Raw genomic sequence first — 21,238 nt, 5'->3', positions numbered from 1 at the left:
GAAGTGCTGCTGCCTTCCTGTTCCATTCATAGTGTTTGGGGCCCACAGGGGTGTGTTGCCCTTCAGGGATTCTCTGAAAATGCCATCCCTTCAGGGCAAAAAAGTCAGGGTTTTGGAAGTGTGCTAAAATCCCCAGCACCAATCCTGCTTACATTCTCCCAGTGGTGCTGCCTTGCTCATTGGAAATCTTTGATTCCCCCTGACAGGCCACCGAACAACCTCATCTCTGACCTGCTTCCAACAGGAGGGTTGGATTAGATAAGCTCCAGAGATCCCTGCCAACATAGACTGTCCTGTGGCTCTGTGCTCACTTAGGAGAGAAGGAAGGAACTCAGAAGACAAGCTACAACCTGAAAGAAGGGCTTTGATATGTTTAGAAAGCATCATTGACTTAAAGTGTTGACAGAATGGAGGGAAAAACATGTGAGGAAGTGTGTTATAAAAGTATTTATCCTTCGTTTGCTAAAAAATTAGTGTGCAGTTTAGTACTTTTGGATAACAAAATTATGGTAAGAATTGCATTTCCAGCAACTTTTATTGTAACATTGCCACTATTTATCATTTGTTATCTTAATTTCTTCACTCTCTGTGCTACATACAGTAACGGAGATGTTACTAACTTTTTTTTTCTGGAAATTCCCTTAATTAGATGTGGGTTGTTGTGTACTTGTTTTACTGAGCTGTTAACCTACTTATGGGGTTAACATTACAGAGAGAAATTGTGTTTTTCTCATCTAAACTGGACTGTCAGCTTCTCAAGGGGCTCTTCTGCTTTGTTTTTAAGCCGTCTTTCTTGACAGGTGGCTACTTTGTTCCAGTCCACAGAGGAAAATTCCATTAAAGATCTTGTGGTTGCCCGCACTAAAACCGCATCTTCAGGGTCCTCAAATGGTACTCTGCAAAAAGAACAAAGCAAGTCCATTACCTGAACATTTCCAAACCACTTCAGAACTAATTTACAGCACACATTCTCTGGAAAGTGAAAGTAGCAGTCATGATGACACAAAGAGGGAGGATTTAAAAGTTTTAAATTTTTGGAAGGTTTTCTTCTACCAAGTTTAAGAAAACAAAACAAAATGAGGAACGGTCAGAATCATGGGATTCTATCTGAAAAAATAATGATAAATTATTTTTAAAACATTTATAGTATTTGAAAATGTTTCTTTGTTTTCAGTTTTTTTCCTCCAGAAAAGTTATAAGTGTATACTTTTAATGCTCTGATTCAATGGACATGATTCAAGTGATTTGGTCCCCATTAATGGAAATGCACATTTATTTCTACATTTTTATTTTTTTTTTTCATTTATTTCTACTTTTAACTACTCCACATGGAAATATCCAAACTCTGAATCCACATCACTGTGAGCTTATGTTCGTGTATCCCGCCACAGCTGCAGTCTGGGAGAGAAAAGCAGCAGATTCACATCAAAGCACCACTGACAAGGAACCAAAACCTTCCAAGTAACATACAATATTAAAACTTTATCTTATAATAACTTATTTCTTAAAGATGTCCCTGTAGTAGCACACCTCATGTAAGCCACAGGACTATCACCACTGAGTATAATGCACTTTGTCACCAAAAGGCACCTTGCAAAGCCTCAGCATTTCCATAATAAGACTCGAGGCAGCTGTACATCCGTTCTATCAAGGAGGACAGCTAACTGCACTGAAGGCAGGTAAGAACTTTTCGACAAAACTTAGCTTGATTTTTAAAGAGCTGTGCTCAGAGTACTGTTAAAGGATATTATATGTAGTTTTCTCCTTATTTCCTTCAATGCATTTTTCAAATCTTTTCATGTGTAAATCTAAAAAGTAAAGCCAAGCCTGATACCCAAAGTTTGTAAATCCACTCTTAAAGTTTGCATCTAAAATGTCATCACATTAAAATGCAACCTTTCTACTGTCTCAATCCAGACACAGAGATACAAGTTTTACATTTATTTCTATTTCTGTTTTTGAAACTGAACAGCATAAAAGTAGTATCATGTACAGACTAAAAAAAAATTCATTCTACAAGTCATAATATTTTCCAGAGAGTGTATTTTTGAACAGCCAGTCAGGAGAATGTTTTCTGGGACGTAATACAGAACAGCTATTCTGATTCTCTAATACTTCAAGCATGCTTTTTCTAGTGATCAGTGTTTGATCTTACAAATAAATGGCATTTTTGTGTACCCATTTCCAAATGTGGAATACCTTTCAATACTAAATTTTAGACAACAAACCTAGTGTAGAGTTGCAGCTACATTGAATACAAAGACCTGAAACTGTTTCAAAAACTCATTTTACTGGACATTTTCTCTAGTTAGGGTATTTTTTTGGCATGGGAAGAGGAACTTAGATGCTTCAGAGATGCAAGAGGGGGAAGACACTGAAAGCATTACTTACCTATTTGTGTTATTTCCAAATTCATTACCTATAACAGAAAGTTCATATGACATTAATGGTTGTACAGCAATTTGAGTAGCTGAGAATTTATTGCTATTCTGATCCTAAATTTCTTGTTCACATTAATTCAAAACTAGCACAGTTTGAAGTGTTTAAGATAACATTTTATTAAATTACTATGGAAGCAAGTATTTGCTGGGTTCTAAGTGTATGTAGTTTTAAGTTTCTTGTATTTTATTTCCTATAGACATACACACCCAGGTATTTTTTTTCTTTCACAGAAAATGATGCCACTGTATATATGTATGCTTGCAGGGTAGAGATAAAGATAGCTGCCTGCCTGCTTTGATAATCATTAGCAGAACCAATTATTACATATGCTTAAACTATCCTTTTTCCAACCTCTTCGAAATCATTGTTAAATGCAGTGCTTTCAGTTTTACTATTGTGATATATACATTTTCTTAAAACTTCAGGTGTTTGATTACTTTCCAGACTTCCATCTACACTACTTAAAATGCTACAATTTCAGTTATCTATGCACAATGGTGATTTTTTATTTTTAAAACATGAAAGAAGCTGCTAAGATTGTGTGGGATTTCAAAGTTGGTTCTGGACTGTGATACAAGCCTCATGCTTTCAGGTGGTATTTGTCTGCTTTCTTGTGCCAGGATCATGCTGTCTTCCAGATCTGAATGTTTTAAGAACTATAGAAATTGCTTTATATTGCTATTATAAGACATGATTAAAATATTCTCAGCTTAGAAAGCATAAAGATGAATCTGCTTACAAAACCAGGCAAGATACATAAAACTTAGAACACTAGAAGAAAGTATTTTCCTCAAGAGATTATCTTGTAAAAGCACTAGAGGGCATCAAAACTCTATGATGCTGAGCACTGAGAGTCAGCAGTGTCTTGGGATGTTTTAAATATAAGTAAAACTAAACACAAGACTAATATTGACCAAAAAAAAATTCAGTTATCTTTAAAGACAACTCTGTAACTACAGGATGTGACTAGAATTTATCTGCCACAATACTCTCAGTGGAAGGATTCATCTATTGCCTGCTGCTGCTTTGACTACTTACTTTATGAAGCAAACCAGCTGAGTTCTTGATGCATTTACATTTTATTACTAAAACCAATACTGTTTTATCAGATGAATGAAAAAAACAGTTTCTAATTCAAATGTTAAAAAAAAAAATGTATGCCTTCCTTTGAGTATTATAAATACCTGCAGGCATTATTGGTCTTCTGGCTTGTTGAGTGTATCTGCTAGATCCCACCGTGGTCGCCAGGGATGTATCTGCTCTCTTCCCAAACGCTACTGACTGCATGACCCAAGTCCTTTTGGGGTTATAGAGATGAAGTGCTGACTCCCTTTCTCTTTGTGTAACTACTGTTAAAAGGGGGTATAAGAAATATAATTTTATGTCCATCAATTGAAAAGGCAGCATACAAAAGATGATTATCTTTTCTGTGCAGTTTTTTAACAATAGTGATGTTAATTACACAATTTCATGGCAATTCCAAATGGGAAGATGGAGTGATACTTTCTAAGGCTTTAGGGTGAAGCCCTGTACACTAAAGTATTTTGTTCTGAGTGCAATAGGATCAGAAGTTTTAAATGAAGATGCCAGAGAGCAGGACTTTTCATGCTGTTTAAATGAAATATCCTGCAAAAGTCAGTAAATATTTGGAAGTGTCTTTATCAATAGCAAAAACAAGTCCTGGTTTAAGGCCAGTTCAATTCCCATTGGTTAATTACCAGAGAAAACCCTAGGAGTGCAATCAACAGGAAAGTTCAATTTTTTCCAGTTTTGCACTTTAAGAGAAATAACTTTAATTGTTAAACAAATAATTTGAGACTGTTAAGTCAAATTGGTGATGGTAGCTTCAGTTTTATGAACCTTACACTAATCTAGTACTTCAGCTATGGAACAGAAGTCAGCTAAACTTTTAGAACAAGAAACTGGCAGAAGCATGTTCAGTTCAAGGAAGTTTTGGAGTCATGGTGTCTAGGGGGCCAATTAGGAAGGAACTGCAGTAGTCATGCCTGAAGGTAACAGAACATAAGCACATGCCTTGTGTGAAGGAGACAGCCCGGACTATGCTGGTAATGTTCTACAGATGGTGAAGAAGCTTTACAATGTTTTAGAGAAATAGCTCACTAAATAGCAAGTCCAGGATACATAATAATTTGTATTATCCTGGATAATACAAATTATCCAGGATAATTTGATACAAATTACTGCCTCAAGTCTTAGTCCAGGACTGACTATAGTAGAACTGTATGTAGGAGATGAAGTCCAGGAAGTTTTATGTTAGTGTTTCTAGACATGTAAATGCAACAGGTATTTTTCAGCACATTAAGCTTCAGTTATCACTCCCCAGTCAAAAAGTGATCTTTAGTAATAGCCTGACAGATGCGTTAAGCACAAGTGAAACACAAAAGCAAGTGCTCAGGAGAGTGGAGGTATCTGTGCAAAATGACTGTGAGCAAATGGGCACCTGGTCAGATCCAGCAACTCCTCTTCAACCCCTGGCACCTGCTGGGGCCCATCCACCAGCTTTCCTTCACGGCAGCTGCACAGCTTCCCAGCACCTGCAGCTGTCCTGCGTCTGCCTTACTCAGTCTCTTTTCAAAAAGGTGCTGTTTTTTCCTTGCTACTTTGTTACACAGCTGAGGTAGGAATCAGCTACTCTCATTGCTCTCCAGTAATTTTCAGCGCTGTCAGTCACAGAGCTCTCCAAATACCAGAGACAAAAATCACCAAAAGCGATTTTCTGGGTACATTGTGGCGTGCTTATGGATTCACTGATTTAAATCAGGCTATTCTTTAGACAATTTTTTCTGTTGAATTTACAGTAGACAAGCAGTGAAAGATCTCTTGATAATTTGTGAATATTAATTATATTCAGAAGCATGGTCTTCATTTACTTTATCAAGAAATGTGCATATATATACTTTAACAGTACAGAAGCATATAGACAGCTCAGGATATTATCCAAACCTAAGTAAGCACATTCACCCATGTGAATATACAGTCTGAAAGCACACAGGTAGGTAGGTACACGTAGTTCTTGTCTTTGGGTAAAGATAAAAGCTCAAGCTTTTATCTTTACCCAAATAGACCAAGATGCAAGAAAAACCAACCCAATTTAAAAATAAAGAGAAATAAAAAACATTTGACAAAGTGTTTATGCCATGCAAATTCTTTTTGCTTAATAAATCTTACAAAAAGCAGGTATCTTGTTCTGCTTTGTGAGAGAGGAAAGCAATCCTTACACTTCCTGTCAAGGAGCTGAACTGAAGGAAGGAAGTATATCACATAAAGCCGGTAGTCTGGATCGTATGCCAGAGGGTTTTGGAATAGGTCTGCAAAATGTATACAGGGGAAAAAAAAAAGTCACAAAAAACCAAAGCCAGCAAAACAACAACTCTGCAAGGCAGGAAAATTAAAGGTGACTTGGAGCCAAAGATTTTGTACGAAATACCAAATTCAAATTGTTCTTAGGCTGGGTAAACAAAGTTGTCTCTTTACACACCTGAAATCACTCATACAAACATGGACTTCAGGAAGTGACTTACTGCAGAGTATGCAAAATACCACAGGCAAGAACTGAGTAAAGGTGTCATCATGCACTCCAAATCATTACAGTTTTTGTCCATTTTTTAAGATCTACAGAAAAAAACCTGAAGTGTTAGCTTTGATTTTCTTATGTATTGTTAGGTAATGCCTGTTTTAAATAGCAATGGTCTTCTAGGTGTGACAGCTTCAATGTAAGATACAACATTTGTAGGAGGGTGAAGTTATTAATATCACATGGGCTTTAGGACACCTAAGACTTTATCAGAGCTGATAAAAGGCTGTATCCCACAGATACAACATAAAATGCAAATACACAGCTTTCTGATATTTTGACACATGATGAGTTTGAAAACTCAAGAAACGTAAGAGAAAAATGTTTCAGAGAGCCTAAATTCCGAAGAACCTGGGTCCCAGTTGCTTTCCTTGAGACTGGAGATGCCAAGCTACAAAAGCCAATTAGCAACTTGGCTAAAATGTTTCTGTTTAAGTCCACATTACCTATATGACCAAACCTTTGTAACACAGAGACAGGTATCAACGCTGTGCTGCTGTTTTGCCAGGTGTGGAACGTTAGCATAGCTCACATGCCAAATCAGTTTGTTTAGTGACAGGGATATCTGAGGCTGATTAAAATAGAAACTGGCTCATTCACAGATGAGCTAATAAGTGTTGTGGGGTGGGACCTCTTTTCTAAATAAAAAACATAATGCTTTTTATCTCCTTATACAAATGCTGTTCCTCTAAGATAGTAAAAATAATCAGGAGGCTGTCACCTTGAGACTAGAGCAGGGGAACAAAATCTTAAATTGATCATTTTTACAACTACTGCTACAGTCTACAGTTATCTGTTTTTCTGAGGAGAGGCTGTGGCTAATACTTGCTCTAAGGTAAAAAAAATATGTCGTTTTAGAAGTTAGAGGGAAGAAGATGCTATTACAGAATCAAGTAAGAGATAGTAGAAGAAAAAAGTTTCAAAATATTCCAGACAGATTTGTAAACTACAAGATGTAATTTCATGTTCTTCAGGACAAATATGACTGCTGAGAGGCCTCAGTGCTTGATGGGATTTAGCAGGTATTTTGAACATGCAGCTTCAAGGCTGGAATGAGCATTTGTCCTCTCCTACACAGAAAACACCTGTTCATGCATTCAGAGGAAAGCTTTTTATTTTAATTCTTTAACAATTGTTTTTAAATTGCTGTACTTGAAATTAGTAAGACACCCACAGGGTGGTAGCAAAAGAAAGTTCTATTTTAATAGAACGAATTTTTTTCCTAGAAAGTGTTAATCAGAAAAGATATTATGTAAGTATCTGATGTCTGTTCTTGAGTCAACAAAATATACTATAGCACTCCAAAGAGAAAAATATTTCTGAAAGATCGTTAAAAGCAGATATGTTTGGTAGTGGAATAGAATAAAGATTCAAGAGAGATTTTTCCAAGGTACAGACCAGGTCTGATATTAAACACTTGTGAATCTGGAGCTGCTTGGACTACCTCCCTGCTCAACAACACTCATTTGTAGGTTTGTTTTAGAGAATGTGCATTTTCCTACTACTCATTTTTACAATAAATTCAACCATTGTACAAATCAAGATGGTTCTGTTTTACACAACATCTGGGATCAATTCCTGGCTGAGCTATCTACTTTCTTGTCAAGGTCATGCAATTTTAGTTCTACAAATTAGGATAATGCTTTCTTCCTCCAGAGTTTTGTCTGTTTTCTCTATTTGGAGTGTAGGAAAACAGTGTGCCTTTGCCACATGGGGCAGAAACGTGGTGAACAAGAGAGTTTTTGAGGTCTGAGTTTTCTGAGCAGGACAGTAAATCAGCTGCAGACAGTAAATCAGTTGAGGCAATTTACAGAGTACATAACAAAAATCCTGGATTTCAAAAGGGAGATGTGAGCACAAGGTGAGCCCATAAAGAAACACTGAATCTCCCAGAAAGCTGCAGTTGTAAGCAGCATGTGCAGTAAATCTTTTGAAGCTGAGTGTCTTCCCTAGATACTTGATGAAGGATGGTATGCTACACATCCAGTGCAGGGCAGTGGCTAAAATCACGAGAGACACTTCAAGAAGAGAAATGTAACATTTTGGCAGCTGGATGCTACTCCTGAAGCAAACAGTAATAGTGTGTTTTAGTAGTTCTATTGTCCCCAAGAGCTTCAAAATAATAAAACGTTGTTAAGCATCCAGGAGCTCTACTGAAGGTTAGCAAGTGATTTTTTTTTTAAATCAGATTGGCAGTAAAAAAGATCTACCTCATAACAAGGAGAAGTTTCACTGGTTTTGTTTTATAAAAATGAGTTATGGACACAGCCCTTTTCAAAGCTACACAGTGCAAATTCTGCATTCATTTAATATTTATTCATATTGCAAGAAGGCAGATAAATTACATAGTAATGCGATATATAGGATATGACTTTTTAAATGTATTTTGTTCATTTACTGATTTAATTTACTTCAAATATGACAGGGCATTTTATTAAACCCTTAGAGACCTGTTAATTCGAGAATTCATTATTATGAAATCCCCTTGAAGCAAACACATTGACCATTTTTTTCACGGCTGCAAAGCTCAAGAAGGAATGACATTAAAGTTATGGTTATTAATGTTGTTAAGCTTCTTCCGCTGATTATTATTTACTCTTGTACAAATCTTTAAACAACATTTTTTTTTTTTAATTAGGGTAGATCAGTACATTATATATATTGCTTGATTGTTCTTTCAAACACTTCCTTTTCTATGGTGGTGGCCAGTCCAATATACATCCAATTTTCACTGTGCCTTTGTAACTGCCCTTTATTATAACTCAGCAGCACTTTGACTATCTGCTGTGTATTTCCTTTATAGGGTTGCAACAAGTATAACAAACTTGTCTTGTGTGCTTGTTGAGGCTCCTTATTAATTTGTAGAGCTAACATTAAATTCAAGTGACTGCACCATTCATACATAGGATGTCTCTCCAGATTCTGCCTAATCACTTCAAACAACTACATTCTTAAATGGACTAATTTTTCTATCTTGCATATAATGAAAAGAATTTCAATAATTTGGCTGGCATGTTGTCTTCCTAACACGGGATTTGTTTTTCTTAGTTTTGGTCCAGGGTCAAGTTCAATTAAAAGTTTAATTTTTCATTCATATTTTCCTTTTCCACAATCAGTGGGATGCTAAAGGAGGTGTGATGGCCTGGTAAGATTCTGACATTCACCTCCTTAACCATGTCACCAAGGCACAAAACTTGTTTACTGTCTTCTCCAAGTACTAAGCATTTGGCATGACCTATGTTGACATTCCTTTAGGAATCATGGAAAAAGACTGCTTATATTTTCACTTTCAATATCTTAATAGCACATAATCCTACCTCCCCTGGAGGCTACTTCTTATATTGTAACTTAGTGACGCTGACACGGATTTGTGTAATTTCATTTGAAATTTCAGAGATGGTGCTATTTTCATTTTCAGCCAGTACATCAGAAAGTATGCTCCTTAACAGATACTGTTACGGAGCTGTTATGAATAATACCTAAAGTACATTTATTCTTAGACTTTAGAAATCCACAGTCTGCCAAAAAGATGCAGAAAGGAAGTTCTGTAAGCAAGAGAATTAATGAGGCAGGAATTTGAGTTCTATAACCTATCACTCACACTCTTAAGAGCAGTAATACCCATTTTTCAACTCTTTCACCTCTATGATAATCTCACCATACTCCTGTGTTCCATTATAAAGAGGCAGCTGTAAACTGCTTAGACACCCTCCAGGCTACTCATCCAAGCTACTGGCTAGCCAGCAGCCAAAAAGTTAACTTCCGAACTCACTTAGCAGTTTTTCCTCAGTTGAGGTCCTCTGTGGAATTTTCATGTCTTATAAATCTCTTTCTTCTGTCAAATTTGGCTGAAATTGCTAATTACCTTCAGAAGCTATGGGCAAATGATATGGAAATAGACAAGAAATGTCCTGATAATAAACGAAAAAGCTACTATTTGCTGTTATGCAAAATAAAAATAAGGTATTACTTAGAGTCTGCAAGCTTATCATTCCTTTCAATTCCTTCACTGTTTTGCCAAGTTTTTTTAACTCGTTGTTGTGAAGAAACAGAATCTGTAATGAACATAAGTGTTTCAGAGCACCTGAAATAAAATGAAAAATTAATCATTTTCACCATAGCTGCCCTTATAAGAACATTATTTTGCTATGCTATAAACTGAATTTGGTATTTTAGTTATCTATCTATGCCTGTCTTTTGGTAACACATTGCAAGACATGTTAATTAAAACTATAAATAAAAATATTTCAAATCCTTTTCACCTTTTTAGTCATACCCTTTAAACACACACTTTCTTTCATTCCAGTTTTTTCTTCATTTCAGTTTTTTCCATTTGTCCACATCACTCTTGCATCAACAAATCAGCCTCAACTGCAACTTCTCTTCTACTTCCCTTCATTCCTCCTATAATCCTGTAATGTTTGGTTAATTCACTTCCTTTTACCTTGACCTAATATAACCTTTGCCTTACAAACAATCCCTAATACTACCTTTGTTTCACAAGTAAGAAACAGTGAATTCCTTAGAAAATAGCTCTGTTTCAAGTAATTACTGATGTATTAAAAAGCTATTACAAAGTATTGTTTTGACCCAGACTGTGTTCACATCCTCACACCACATCAAGATTAGACATCTCATTTTCCAAATTATCCAAATTTCCAAATTTTATCCAAATTTCTCTACTAATAATACCTTTCTGTTTACCCATATTTTGTTATCACCTGTATTGTCTGTTGTATCCATGTTTATGTCTTTCAAAGATAAAGTTTGCTTGAAATCTCACAGACACTAATCAGCACCATTTCTCATCCCAGCATTTTATATGGACAGAAAAAAAAAAAGTTTAAAATGTCTTAAAGACTTACAAATATATTATGCTTTGGCCTGTTCACTCCCAAATTCACAAGTGTGGTAAAGCCATTTTAATTTAAAAGGTCAAGCAAAACTAAAATAGAAGTATAAGACATGCTTTTTTAAAATAAAACAAGTTTGGCAGTACCTCTGTAAAATACTTCTGGTTATAAATTCTCAATATAAAATATGGTCATGTAAGATCAAAAATATTTCACAATTTCCTGACATAAAGTGAATTACATTTCATCCCTTAGACCAGAATAAACACATCACCTTATTGCTACTCAAGTATGCTGGAAAAATTAAATATCTAATAATTAACATATATTAATTATGCATACATGGGAGCTTTCTACCAATAAGTTACATGCTGTCATCCAGTTTTATAAATTTGAATGCCAATATAGAAAAATACAACCTAAAAAGGGAAGATTGGTACCTGATATATCTGTCAGCTCATTATTGTTGAGATAGAGTTCAGTTAAGTAATAGTTTTTGATCAAGAAGGTTAAATCTTGGATCTGAAATTAGAGTTAGGCAAACTGTTATACATCACTCTGAATAAAGTGTTGGAGAATAATAAATGTGGCCTCTGGAAAACTGTTTAACCACAGGTAGTTTCTTATATTTCTCTTTAAGACTGGGTTTAAGGATTCTCTTTACAGCTGAGCCTTCATTAGAAATACTAATTGCAAATCAAATACAAGCAGTACAGCCTTAACTAATTTTTTGAACTACAGATTTAATGTTTGTATTTGGAAACAGATTTTGTTGGATGACTGATCTCTACATTTTCTCTTACTTCTAGTCACATTTGAAATAATTTTTATTGAGAGAAGACCCTTGTAGAGCATAATTATTTGATGGTGGTTTAAGAATATTCCTGGAATATATCACTGGAATAAACCCAGCATGTTGTCTGTAAATTATTTTTTTTTGCAAGCAGGTTCAAAGAGTAGAAATTTATTGTAATTTACCAGAAATGTCATCTAATCATAGAGAATCAATTAGAGTTACAGGAAAAAATATCAGTATATGTATGGGTGTATATTCCCAGTAAAGAGTCAGTGCCTATGGAATCACATGTCTTTGTTTGGAGAAGCTCAGTTCCAATATACTTTTGACTCCAGTGCAAGGTAAAGTATCTGCAGTGGGATAGCAAGCTGACATTTATAATCACTGAAACTGGGAGTACTAATGGTGAAGTTTTTACCCTACAGTTAAAATGCAAGAACAAACAACAGAATTTTATTCCTGACTCTTTGAATTCTGTAATGAAAACTAATTTGTAACGAAAGGAATTATTTCAGTCTTTGAATTTTGCCAATGGCTCTGAAATAAAAGCACTTTGCTTTGTGTATTAACAGTATTTAAAAGCCAGAAGGAAGAGCACAAGACAAAAGTTTTTCCACTCCTTGTACAGTGGTTTTCCCTATTTTTTGTCAAGTTTTGTTTTCAGAATCATCTGAAGTTTTCTTTTTTCTGATAAAATTACTGGGTACAGAAAAATATGCTCCTTCTATTGAGACATTTAAGTAAGACTTTTCCTATGAAAAGCTATTGATAACTTCTCCACACAAGTTATATAGAACAAAATAATGTTCTTTGCTACTGCTTAGGTAGGAAAGTGAGAGTTGTGTAAACCTCCAATTTATTTCTCTTTTTTGTTCAGCAAGATTAGTTCTGCTTCTTCTTTTGAAGAAAGATCAGATCATTTCTTCTTTTTTTTTAATGTCATTTAGCTATACCAGGAAAAGCCTTATTATATCTGCAATTTTAGTTCAACATTTTAATAGATCTATATTTGCTTTTTTCAAAAATAGTAGAGATCTTTTGATGAATTGGATGTAAGGTGCCACATAAATTATGCTGGTTTGGAGCAGCAGATACACGTGTACTCTGAAGTGACATGGAATCTAAATGTATTTTTTTCTACTGCTCACAGATCTACTTATTTACCTGAGCAAGCAATTCTGGAGATTTAAGAGTTTGGGCTCACTGTGAAAATCATGTAAACTACTGTACAGTAAAACATTCCTACCCTGTCATCCCTAGAACTGCAGCAGTGCTGCTTCCTGTGCACAGGGAGAAAGCTTATTTCACATAGTTTTATTTCACTCTTGTGTGCATGACATCAAAAAGGAGCCTGACCTCAACCACCAGCCTATCAGGAAATAAACTATGAGTGTCTGCAAGGATGTAAAAGAAGAGCCATGCATTTCCTGCAATCCTGTCCTACAGCCACATCATTTCTCAGTCTGTTCCAAGAAGTGCCTGCTCTGGCTACACTGGGAGCTCAGGAATCAGCACAAAACCTCAGCTTCTTAAATACACAAAATTACCTGATGTGAATCTAAAGGAAAATACATTAGTTTATACTCTGTAATGTTAAAAAAAAAAAAGTCTTCTTCAAATCTGTTAGATTTGACTGGTAAATTAGCCTGGAAATTAAAAATAATTTATTAATTTGACAATTATATAATACTTTATGCTAGAAAAAACCCCACAAAATAATAATCAGGGAGTATAAATTAAGCATTGTTCTGCTCTTTAAAGGAATATCTTATTACCTTATTGTTGTTAATCCACAAATACCTTAATCTGCGAAACTGTGATAGACTTGGGATACTTCTTAGTCCTCTGGTGGAAGAAAAAAATTATTAACAAATTTATTAACATTAATAGTGTGCTTACTAATTTTATGAATATTTTAATTTTCAATAAATAATATTATACAAGAACTAGAAAGGCACACTTTTTTAAAATATATAGCAGAGAAAGACACAAAGAAAAGATGGCAGAGACAGTGTAAGCACTCTGCACACCTGCAAACATAACAAGGCAGCAGGTGGAAAAGAAACAGGAACAAAATAAGTGATACATTAATTGCTTTTCCATAACAGCATGAGTTATGAGTCTGAGTGACATGTACTTTGCAGTTTGTAGAAATCCTGTTCAGAACACAGGACGAGAAGTTTGGCACCCTGGGGACACGAAGCTAAAAGCAAAATTCCTTTGAAGGTGCAGCAAGGATTGTCCAGCCACAGTGCCAGTGAAGCCAATAGAAGACACGTATCAAGCACAGCAATGTGCATTTTTTACTGTTTTTCATATTACTGTATATTGTGAAATAATTTGCTTTTTTCCACTCCAGTCCTATTCTCATAGGAAGTTAGTACATTCTAGAGGCTGAAATGATCTTCCACATGATAGTATGGTTTTATGTTTCACTGTGTATCTAGCACTTTGAGCTTGCTAGTGTAATATAAATAAAAAATTACCTACTGACTATCACCAAAATACTAGTGAGCTGCCAAGTGATTTTAACTAATTGCTTTTCTTTATTTTCATTACTATAAATAAATGTTCTCAATTTCCACTAGAAAAATTATAGATTACTTTTACCTGACATTTTTAATTGCCATAATAAAATTTTCCCTGTGGATTTTAGTGTGTTGCAAGATGAAGGCCAGTGTTTCAGAAAGTAACAGGACTGATAAAAATTAACCTCACATCATCAGGCTAAAGGTGTGTTTGTTTTCCAACTGTGAAGTCTGGTCTCTATCTTTCCATGTTGTCTTTTTATTTGTTGGGTTGTTTTTCTTCCAACACACCCTCCAGGTACAGACAAAGGGAGGGTGGATGCCTTTTCTCATCTTGCTTTTGCAAATGAAGTCTGTCAAGAGCAAACCCTACAAAGTTGAGGTGCTGTACTTTTAGTCCCTTGTATTACTGAAAATCAGATTATCCTCTCATGTTGTTACTTTAAACTGTTTATTTGGCTTCCTCAGATAAGCCATAAAAATGAACCCTGCAGCTTAATATGTCTACTGTCACAAGTAACAGAAAAAGACATTACTGCAAGTAGCAGGGACAAGCAGACAGCTGTTGACAGGACATACAGAGCTCCTATCTAATTCTCCTGTGCATCCCTGAACTACATTTCAGGTCACAAACCCAAAATTTCTTATGTTTTTGGCCACTGCCACTCTATAACCAGCTTACAGCTTTACATTTAATTTGCTTTACTCCCTGTCTAGCAACAGCCTCATCTTGACTATCTCCAAGCCTCAATCTGTTGGGGTTTTTTTTGGTTTTGTTTTTTTTTTCACATTAAGGCATTTAATTTGCCCCAGGTAGAGCTTAATTCCTCTAACATTTTAAAAGAGCCTGTCCATTTCTAGATATTTCCAGACTCTCTATGTCTTTTATAAACTGATCCTTTTTGGCCTGCAGCACTATTTTTCTACCTACTGCTAAGTTAATCAGTTTTCCTGGGATGACACTTTCAGTGTCCAAAATGCATTGTTTCATGTCCCTTTCATAGTAGTGGTTTAAAAATATAAACTCATTCCCTCTTATTTGATTGACTTTAATTGTTTTTATTTTCTTATTTCAGCTAGCAGAAAAATATGTCAAACCAACAGTAAAGGAGGCATGATCTGATACTGTGCTTGGCTGGGGTTCAAGTTTATATAAACTGATACAGAATAAAAGGAGTTCACTTCTATCCAATAATGAAAAAATCCATCTTGCATCACATCTGTACCAAAATGGTTTAATGGGAAGACAGATCACTCCTGTATCTGCCATGTGAACATTTCTTTTTATTCTATACCAAAAAAAGAATACTTGAAAGCCAGTGAGGGCACACACTTAAGCATTTAAAAACAGAAAATATGCCAATTAAGACTGTATACACAGTCTTAATTCTTTACATGTGAGATGATAATTGTATTGTTTAGAAAGTACGTATATATACACCTTGTAATTTTCTCATTATTTAAACTTCTCACTTAAATTTTACCTTTTTTCTTCTTTCTAAAATGCACATTTCAAAAAAATTGGCAGTAACTATATGTTTTACTTCACAAAGCATCAAATACTTTCTCGGTGAAAATCAGGAGATGTGATAAGGAATTTAAACATATTAGTGAGCACATTTAGATTTTCAAGACCAAACGATTTCCACTAAAAACAGCCCTGACAACACTAAAATCCCATAACACCTTTTTTTTTAACTCATTGGACCAAGAGACCTTGAAAACTTTGTCCCTGAAGTAGCATTAAACTACATTATTTTATCTATATGCTATCAACCATTTGAGCAGTGGATGCAGTTGTAAGGCTGCAGACAGGTATGCAACACTTGGAATGGTGCCCTGGCCAGAAATTCAAAGCATGCTTTCCCAAAACTTTGAAGTATGTCCTGTCATGTATCCATCCCTCTATGGCAACCTCTCAGCATGTTCATATTACAACACACACCTCTATCAACCCAGATCACCCACAGGTTCATGAAAGCTTTGCCTTCCTTCACTTAGCACGTCTTCTTCTCATCTGCCCTACATCTCAAGCTGTTTCATAAAGCTCTCAGAGGAGATCAGCCCTCTCATCAGTACTGCCTGCCCAAAATAAGTGTTCTTGTGCTTGTATTAACTTCATGTTGCCCTGCCCTCCCTTCAGTTCTTAGCAGTACAGATGCAGGTAATTTCAAAGGTGGTACCACTGAGTTTTGCCATTGCAGTAACACATTTCTTCAGGGAGGTCAGAAATTTGGCAGTTCTTAGACTGGGCAGGTCTTCTGTTCTTTCACTTGCTTTCTTGGTACTCCTTCCCCTCAGCCTTGCGAGCCTGTTAGAACAGGCAGGGATCAGCCCATTGGGTCTCACTCCTCTGCTCCCCATGGCAGAAATTCATGTACAACTCTGTGAACTCACAGACCCTCAAGCAACTCTGGGTTGCTGGAGACAGATTGTGTATCTAGGGATGAGGCTGTTAGCTGTGAGCACATTGCTGCTGTATGTCAATGCACCTTCACCACTTCTTCATTCACAACATGTATGGAGAACATAAGAATATGATTTAGTGGTATTTCACATATAAATGATGTTCAGACAGTTCCTGATACAGAAAGCACAATGGAAAATTACCATGTACTGCATGCTCTACTTAGTAAAAGTCAAAACAAGAAACATTTTACTTACTGTCTAGCCAGATACAGTGCTATGACATCCACATTGCTCTTATAGCCACAGATCTTCAGCTGGTTTTCTACTGCCTGGCAATATACAGTACATTTGTCAGTATAATATGCTGCATCACTATGGATTCATTATGGATTCATGTGAATGCTGTTTAAAGTAATGTGCAGTAATGTTAATACATGTATCCTTGCAAACTGAAACATAGTCTAAGAGCGATAAAGAAGTATCAAATTTCCAGTCTGTATTTTAAATTGATAAAAATACTCCAGTGATTAGACTAGACATAAACTAGTTTTCTTTTCCTTTGGAGAATCGTAGTTGGTAGACACGAAGTGAGAAATTAACATATGTTAACTGGAGAATGGGCTTCTCACTCAGATCAGTTAACCAGCACTTAGAAGTACGAAGTAAACTGCTCACTTTGCATTACAGTTGTAACTTTATTTTATGCAGCTTTACTTTAAACTGTGCACATGACATTTTAAAACTAGGCATCTAGAAAACTCTGCTTGTAAATTGAACATTGAAAAATTCACACATTATTTTTATTTTCAAAGTATATTACTGATGTGTCATAACTTGCAAAAGCAACAAAACCCATTAATATAAGAATGATGTATCTCTCTTACTAGTGGTTGATAAAACCTAAAATATGTATCAGAAAAAAAGGTTTTAATACCTGAGCTATTGTGCCCAACATCATTATGGTCACTATTGTTTAAAATGGGCACAACTTTACAAGTACAAAATGGCTTGGAAGCACTCACAGGCACGTCAAGAGCGGCCTGCATTGGTCGCACAACCACTCCAGCGTGTTCTGGGTGTACTAAACCTACACAAAATAACTTGCAAACGTGTGGGACCTGCGGCACCCTCTGACCAGAGGCAGGCAGCCACTCGCAGGCCGCTTGTTCCACACAGCGGCTGTGTGGGCTCTGCCATTTGCCCAGAACTCGGCACGGACAGCTGACAGCTGCAGAGGTCGGGTAGGGGAAACATCTGGCGTAAATGGCCATAGTTTTGTCTCTACTACGTGCAAAATCTGCCCACGGAACATCAAGTGATCTCTGGAGAAGAGCAGCTGTGACACAGCCCGAGCGTGCCGATGCCAGGCGCGGCAGTGGAGGACACACCGATGGGGAGTGCCGAGGTGACAACGGGAAGGCACAACCTACGGCAGAGAGCACCAATCCCGGGTGTCGCGTTCCACAGTCAGGAAGGCTGTGCTCAAAGATTCGTATTTCACATTCTCCGTTATGCGAGGTCTCATCCTCTTCCCCACCCTGAAGCCCCGTCCCTGTCAGCCCCAGCTCTCCGCCGCAGCACCGCGCCGCCCCGGCGGGGCCCGCAAGGCTCAGGCGTGCTCAGCCGCTGCCCAGGAAGGACAGGAAGGCCTGCCCCGGCTTTCTCGGAGCATTCAGCCCTCGCTGCCGCCCCGGAGCCGGGCCGGGGAGCCGAGCGCCTTCCGCCGCCGCGGTGGCCGTGCCGAGCAGCACGAGAGGGCGAGGACCAGGCCGCCGGGGCCGGGCCGGGCCGCAGCCGTTCCGGGAGGGGCGGGGCGGGGGCAACGACCGGGACGGGCCGAGGGGAGAGGAGGAGCCGCGCCCGCTCACCTGCCCGCCGGCCGGGGCGGCCGCCGCCATCTTAGAGCCCAGCCGTGAGCGGCCGCAGGGCGGGATCGCGAGACGCGGGCCGGGCCGGGCCGGGCCGGGCCGGGCCGGATGCGGCCGGCGTGGGCTTTGGGGGCCAGTGCCCCCAAAGCGCCCCTAGAATCACAGAGTCAGTTTAAGAAAATATCTGAAATCGTCAAGTCCAACCTATCGCCACCGCCTCAACTAGATCACGCTACTGCGTGCCACATGCAGTCTTCCCTTAAACATCTCCAAGGACAGACTCCACCACTTCCCCGGGCAGCCCATACCAATGTCTAATCACCGTTTTTGTGAATAAATTATTTCTTCCTCTGGCACAGCTTTATTCTATGTCCTCTGGTCCTGTCACTGGTTGCCTGGGAGAAGGGCTTGACCCCCACCTGGCTGCAGCCTCCTTTCAGGCAGTTGTTGACAGCAGTCAGGTCACCCCTGAATCTCCTTTTCTCCAGGATAAACAGCCCCAGCTCCCTCAGTCACTTCTCACCGGACTTGTGCTCCAGACCCTTCACCATCTCAGTTGTCTTTCTCTGGACATACTCCAGCACATCAGTGTCCTTCCTGAACTGATGATCCCAGAACTGGACTCGGTAGAAATGGTGTAACACTGGAATGGGAGCTCCAGCCTGGGCGTGATTCAAGACAGGGCTTCATGGTGGGGAAGGAGCTCAAAGACGAGCGAGGGGTACCCACACCAGGAGCCAGGACTCGGGGAGGGATCCTGGGTGGGCCAGCGAGAGACCCCGGTGGGCAATGGCTAAGGGGAACTGGGAGAGACCTGTGATACCTCTGGGCTTCTCCTGGATCATATTCACTCACAACCTGGAAAAAAATGAAAAAATGTGCTTGCTTGCTTTTTTTCTCCCCCCCCCCCCCCCCCCCCACTATATTCCTATGGTTTCTTTTTAAGCACAGATCCTATGTCCATGTATGTATATCACAGAATTGCAGGATTAATTAGGTTGGAAGAGTTCTCTCAAATCACTGAGTCCAACCTATGACCAAAACCCAGCATGCCCACTGGACCATGGCACTAGGTGCCACATCCTGTCTTTCATTAAAAACCTTCAGGGACTGAGACTCCACCACCTCCCTGGGCAGTCCATTCCAATGTCTAATCACTCTTTCTGTGAAGAAATTCCACCGAAATACATGTCACTTATAAAGAAAACACTTGTGCATTTAATTTACAGCTAATTCACACCGTATGTATTACTCCCTTGCAACTTGCAAATCACCTTGGTGCCTGAGAGCCCCTCTCCCGTGCTGGCTCCTGGAGTGGGCCCACTGCTGCGACAGTGCTTTGGATTGAGTTTGGCTGTAAAGGAACACAAAATGTTTATGACATCCACATGTGCAAGCAAATGTTGCCATGTTGCTATTTTTATAGCCATTTTACTGCATAGCACAAGCTGAAGAATAGAAAAATCCATTTCCAGTGTGTGTGTGTGCACGCACTCATGTGCAAGTAGGACAATAGAAAATGTTTGATCAAGCTACAACAAAAATATGTCTGAAAACTTGGAGCTTTATTTAGAATTTAATTTACGCTGAGTACTCAAGTTAGCAGAAATAGTCATTGTAAATTATGTGTAACTGATATACAAAGAACAAAAGTTGTGTGTGCAAATATATGAATAAGCTGTCCCTCATGGAATTAATTATGTGCATGCCTTTGCTTGTTCAGACCACTGAAGCTAGATGTAGTATGTATGATGAAGGAATGGAACTACAGTACAAGTATTATATTGCAAATATCTAATTTTCATGGAAAAAATTCTGTGGGTGGCTTCCATTTCAGCTAGGTAGCTTTAAACAAATAGAAACCTCAAATAAGAAAACTAGACATGTTAAAGGTATAAAACTGTCATGAGAAATTCCTTTAATCCCTTATTTTAGCTTCTAAAAATATCTCTAGGGTGTTTAAAATAATGAAAAGAGGAACTGTAATGAAGAAGAAACTGGTACCAAGTTCTGTATTTTTTCATTCTACATTCAAGTTGTGTTTTAAATCAACAAGATAGAGCTACCAGTTTAGAATTGTGAAGGGCAAGGTAGTTATTAAAATCACGTTTAATAATAGAAGTGACTTATTAACTACTCCAATTAACATGACAGGACAAGAAAATTCAGTAACTGAGTATGGGAAAAGAGAGAGAGAGGGGGAACCTCTGGAAGGTATTTTGTTATATTTCCTCATAGAGGAAAGGTGGGATGAAGGTTTTTTGGATATCTTTTGGGATTCTGAGGAGCTTGTCTCTATTAGCAATTGGTAGCAACAGACAATCTGGATGATTAAATAGAGACTGTCTGAAATTCAGTAAAGTTAATATCTATTTCTTTCTGCATTTGCAAGCTGATGCTTAAAATCCCCAATGAGTTTAAAGAAACTTGGGCAGAAAATGAATATTTTTTTATTCAGACTGAACTGTCACCATACTTTACACTGTCTTGGTATTAGCGTTTTTTTTTGTTTTTTTTTTTCCAAAATACATAGCCTATCACCTATTTATTACTATTCCTGAATTGCTGTCCATAAGTGAACAAATGATTATTTTTCCTTTGGGTTACTCAGAATAATGACTGACTTGCCATACATATTTTTTGAAAAGACTTCTCATATTTATATAGTAAAAATACTTAATGTGCTTATGCATGGATAAGCAGTTGCAACAAGACAACATGACCTTATGGTATGTGATAACAGAACA

General features: G+C 37.7%; 1 protein-coding gene across 1 annotated transcript; it reads right to left on the bottom strand.

The window, feature by feature from the left end:
* Positions 1 to 74: 74 nt before the first annotated feature.
* Positions 75 to 18,521, bottom strand: LRRC72 (leucine rich repeat containing 72). Its single transcript, XM_062495406.1, has 9 exons — positions 18,492 to 18,521; positions 16,879 to 16,952; positions 13,462 to 13,531; positions 11,331 to 11,412; positions 10,008 to 10,121; positions 5,682 to 5,771; positions 3,627 to 3,791; positions 2,392 to 2,419; positions 75 to 896 (listed from the first exon to the last, which is right to left on the bottom strand). Exons 1-9 carry the CDS (start codon positions 18,519 to 18,521, stop codon positions 731 to 733), a joined length of 819 nt encoding a protein of 272 aa, XP_062351390.1. The 3' UTR covers positions 75 to 730.
* Between the last annotated feature and the right edge of the window lie 2,717 nt (positions 18,522 to 21,238).

The sequence above is a fragment of the Cinclus cinclus genome, chromosome 1, assembly GCF_963662255.1.
Source record: "Cinclus cinclus chromosome 1, bCinCin1.1, whole genome shotgun sequence".
In the NCBI taxonomy this organism is placed as follows: Eukaryota; Metazoa; Chordata; class Aves; order Passeriformes; family Cinclidae; genus Cinclus; species Cinclus cinclus.
Note: the sequence above shows the minus strand (reverse complement) of the source record. Positions and strands in the feature narration are given on the sequence as shown.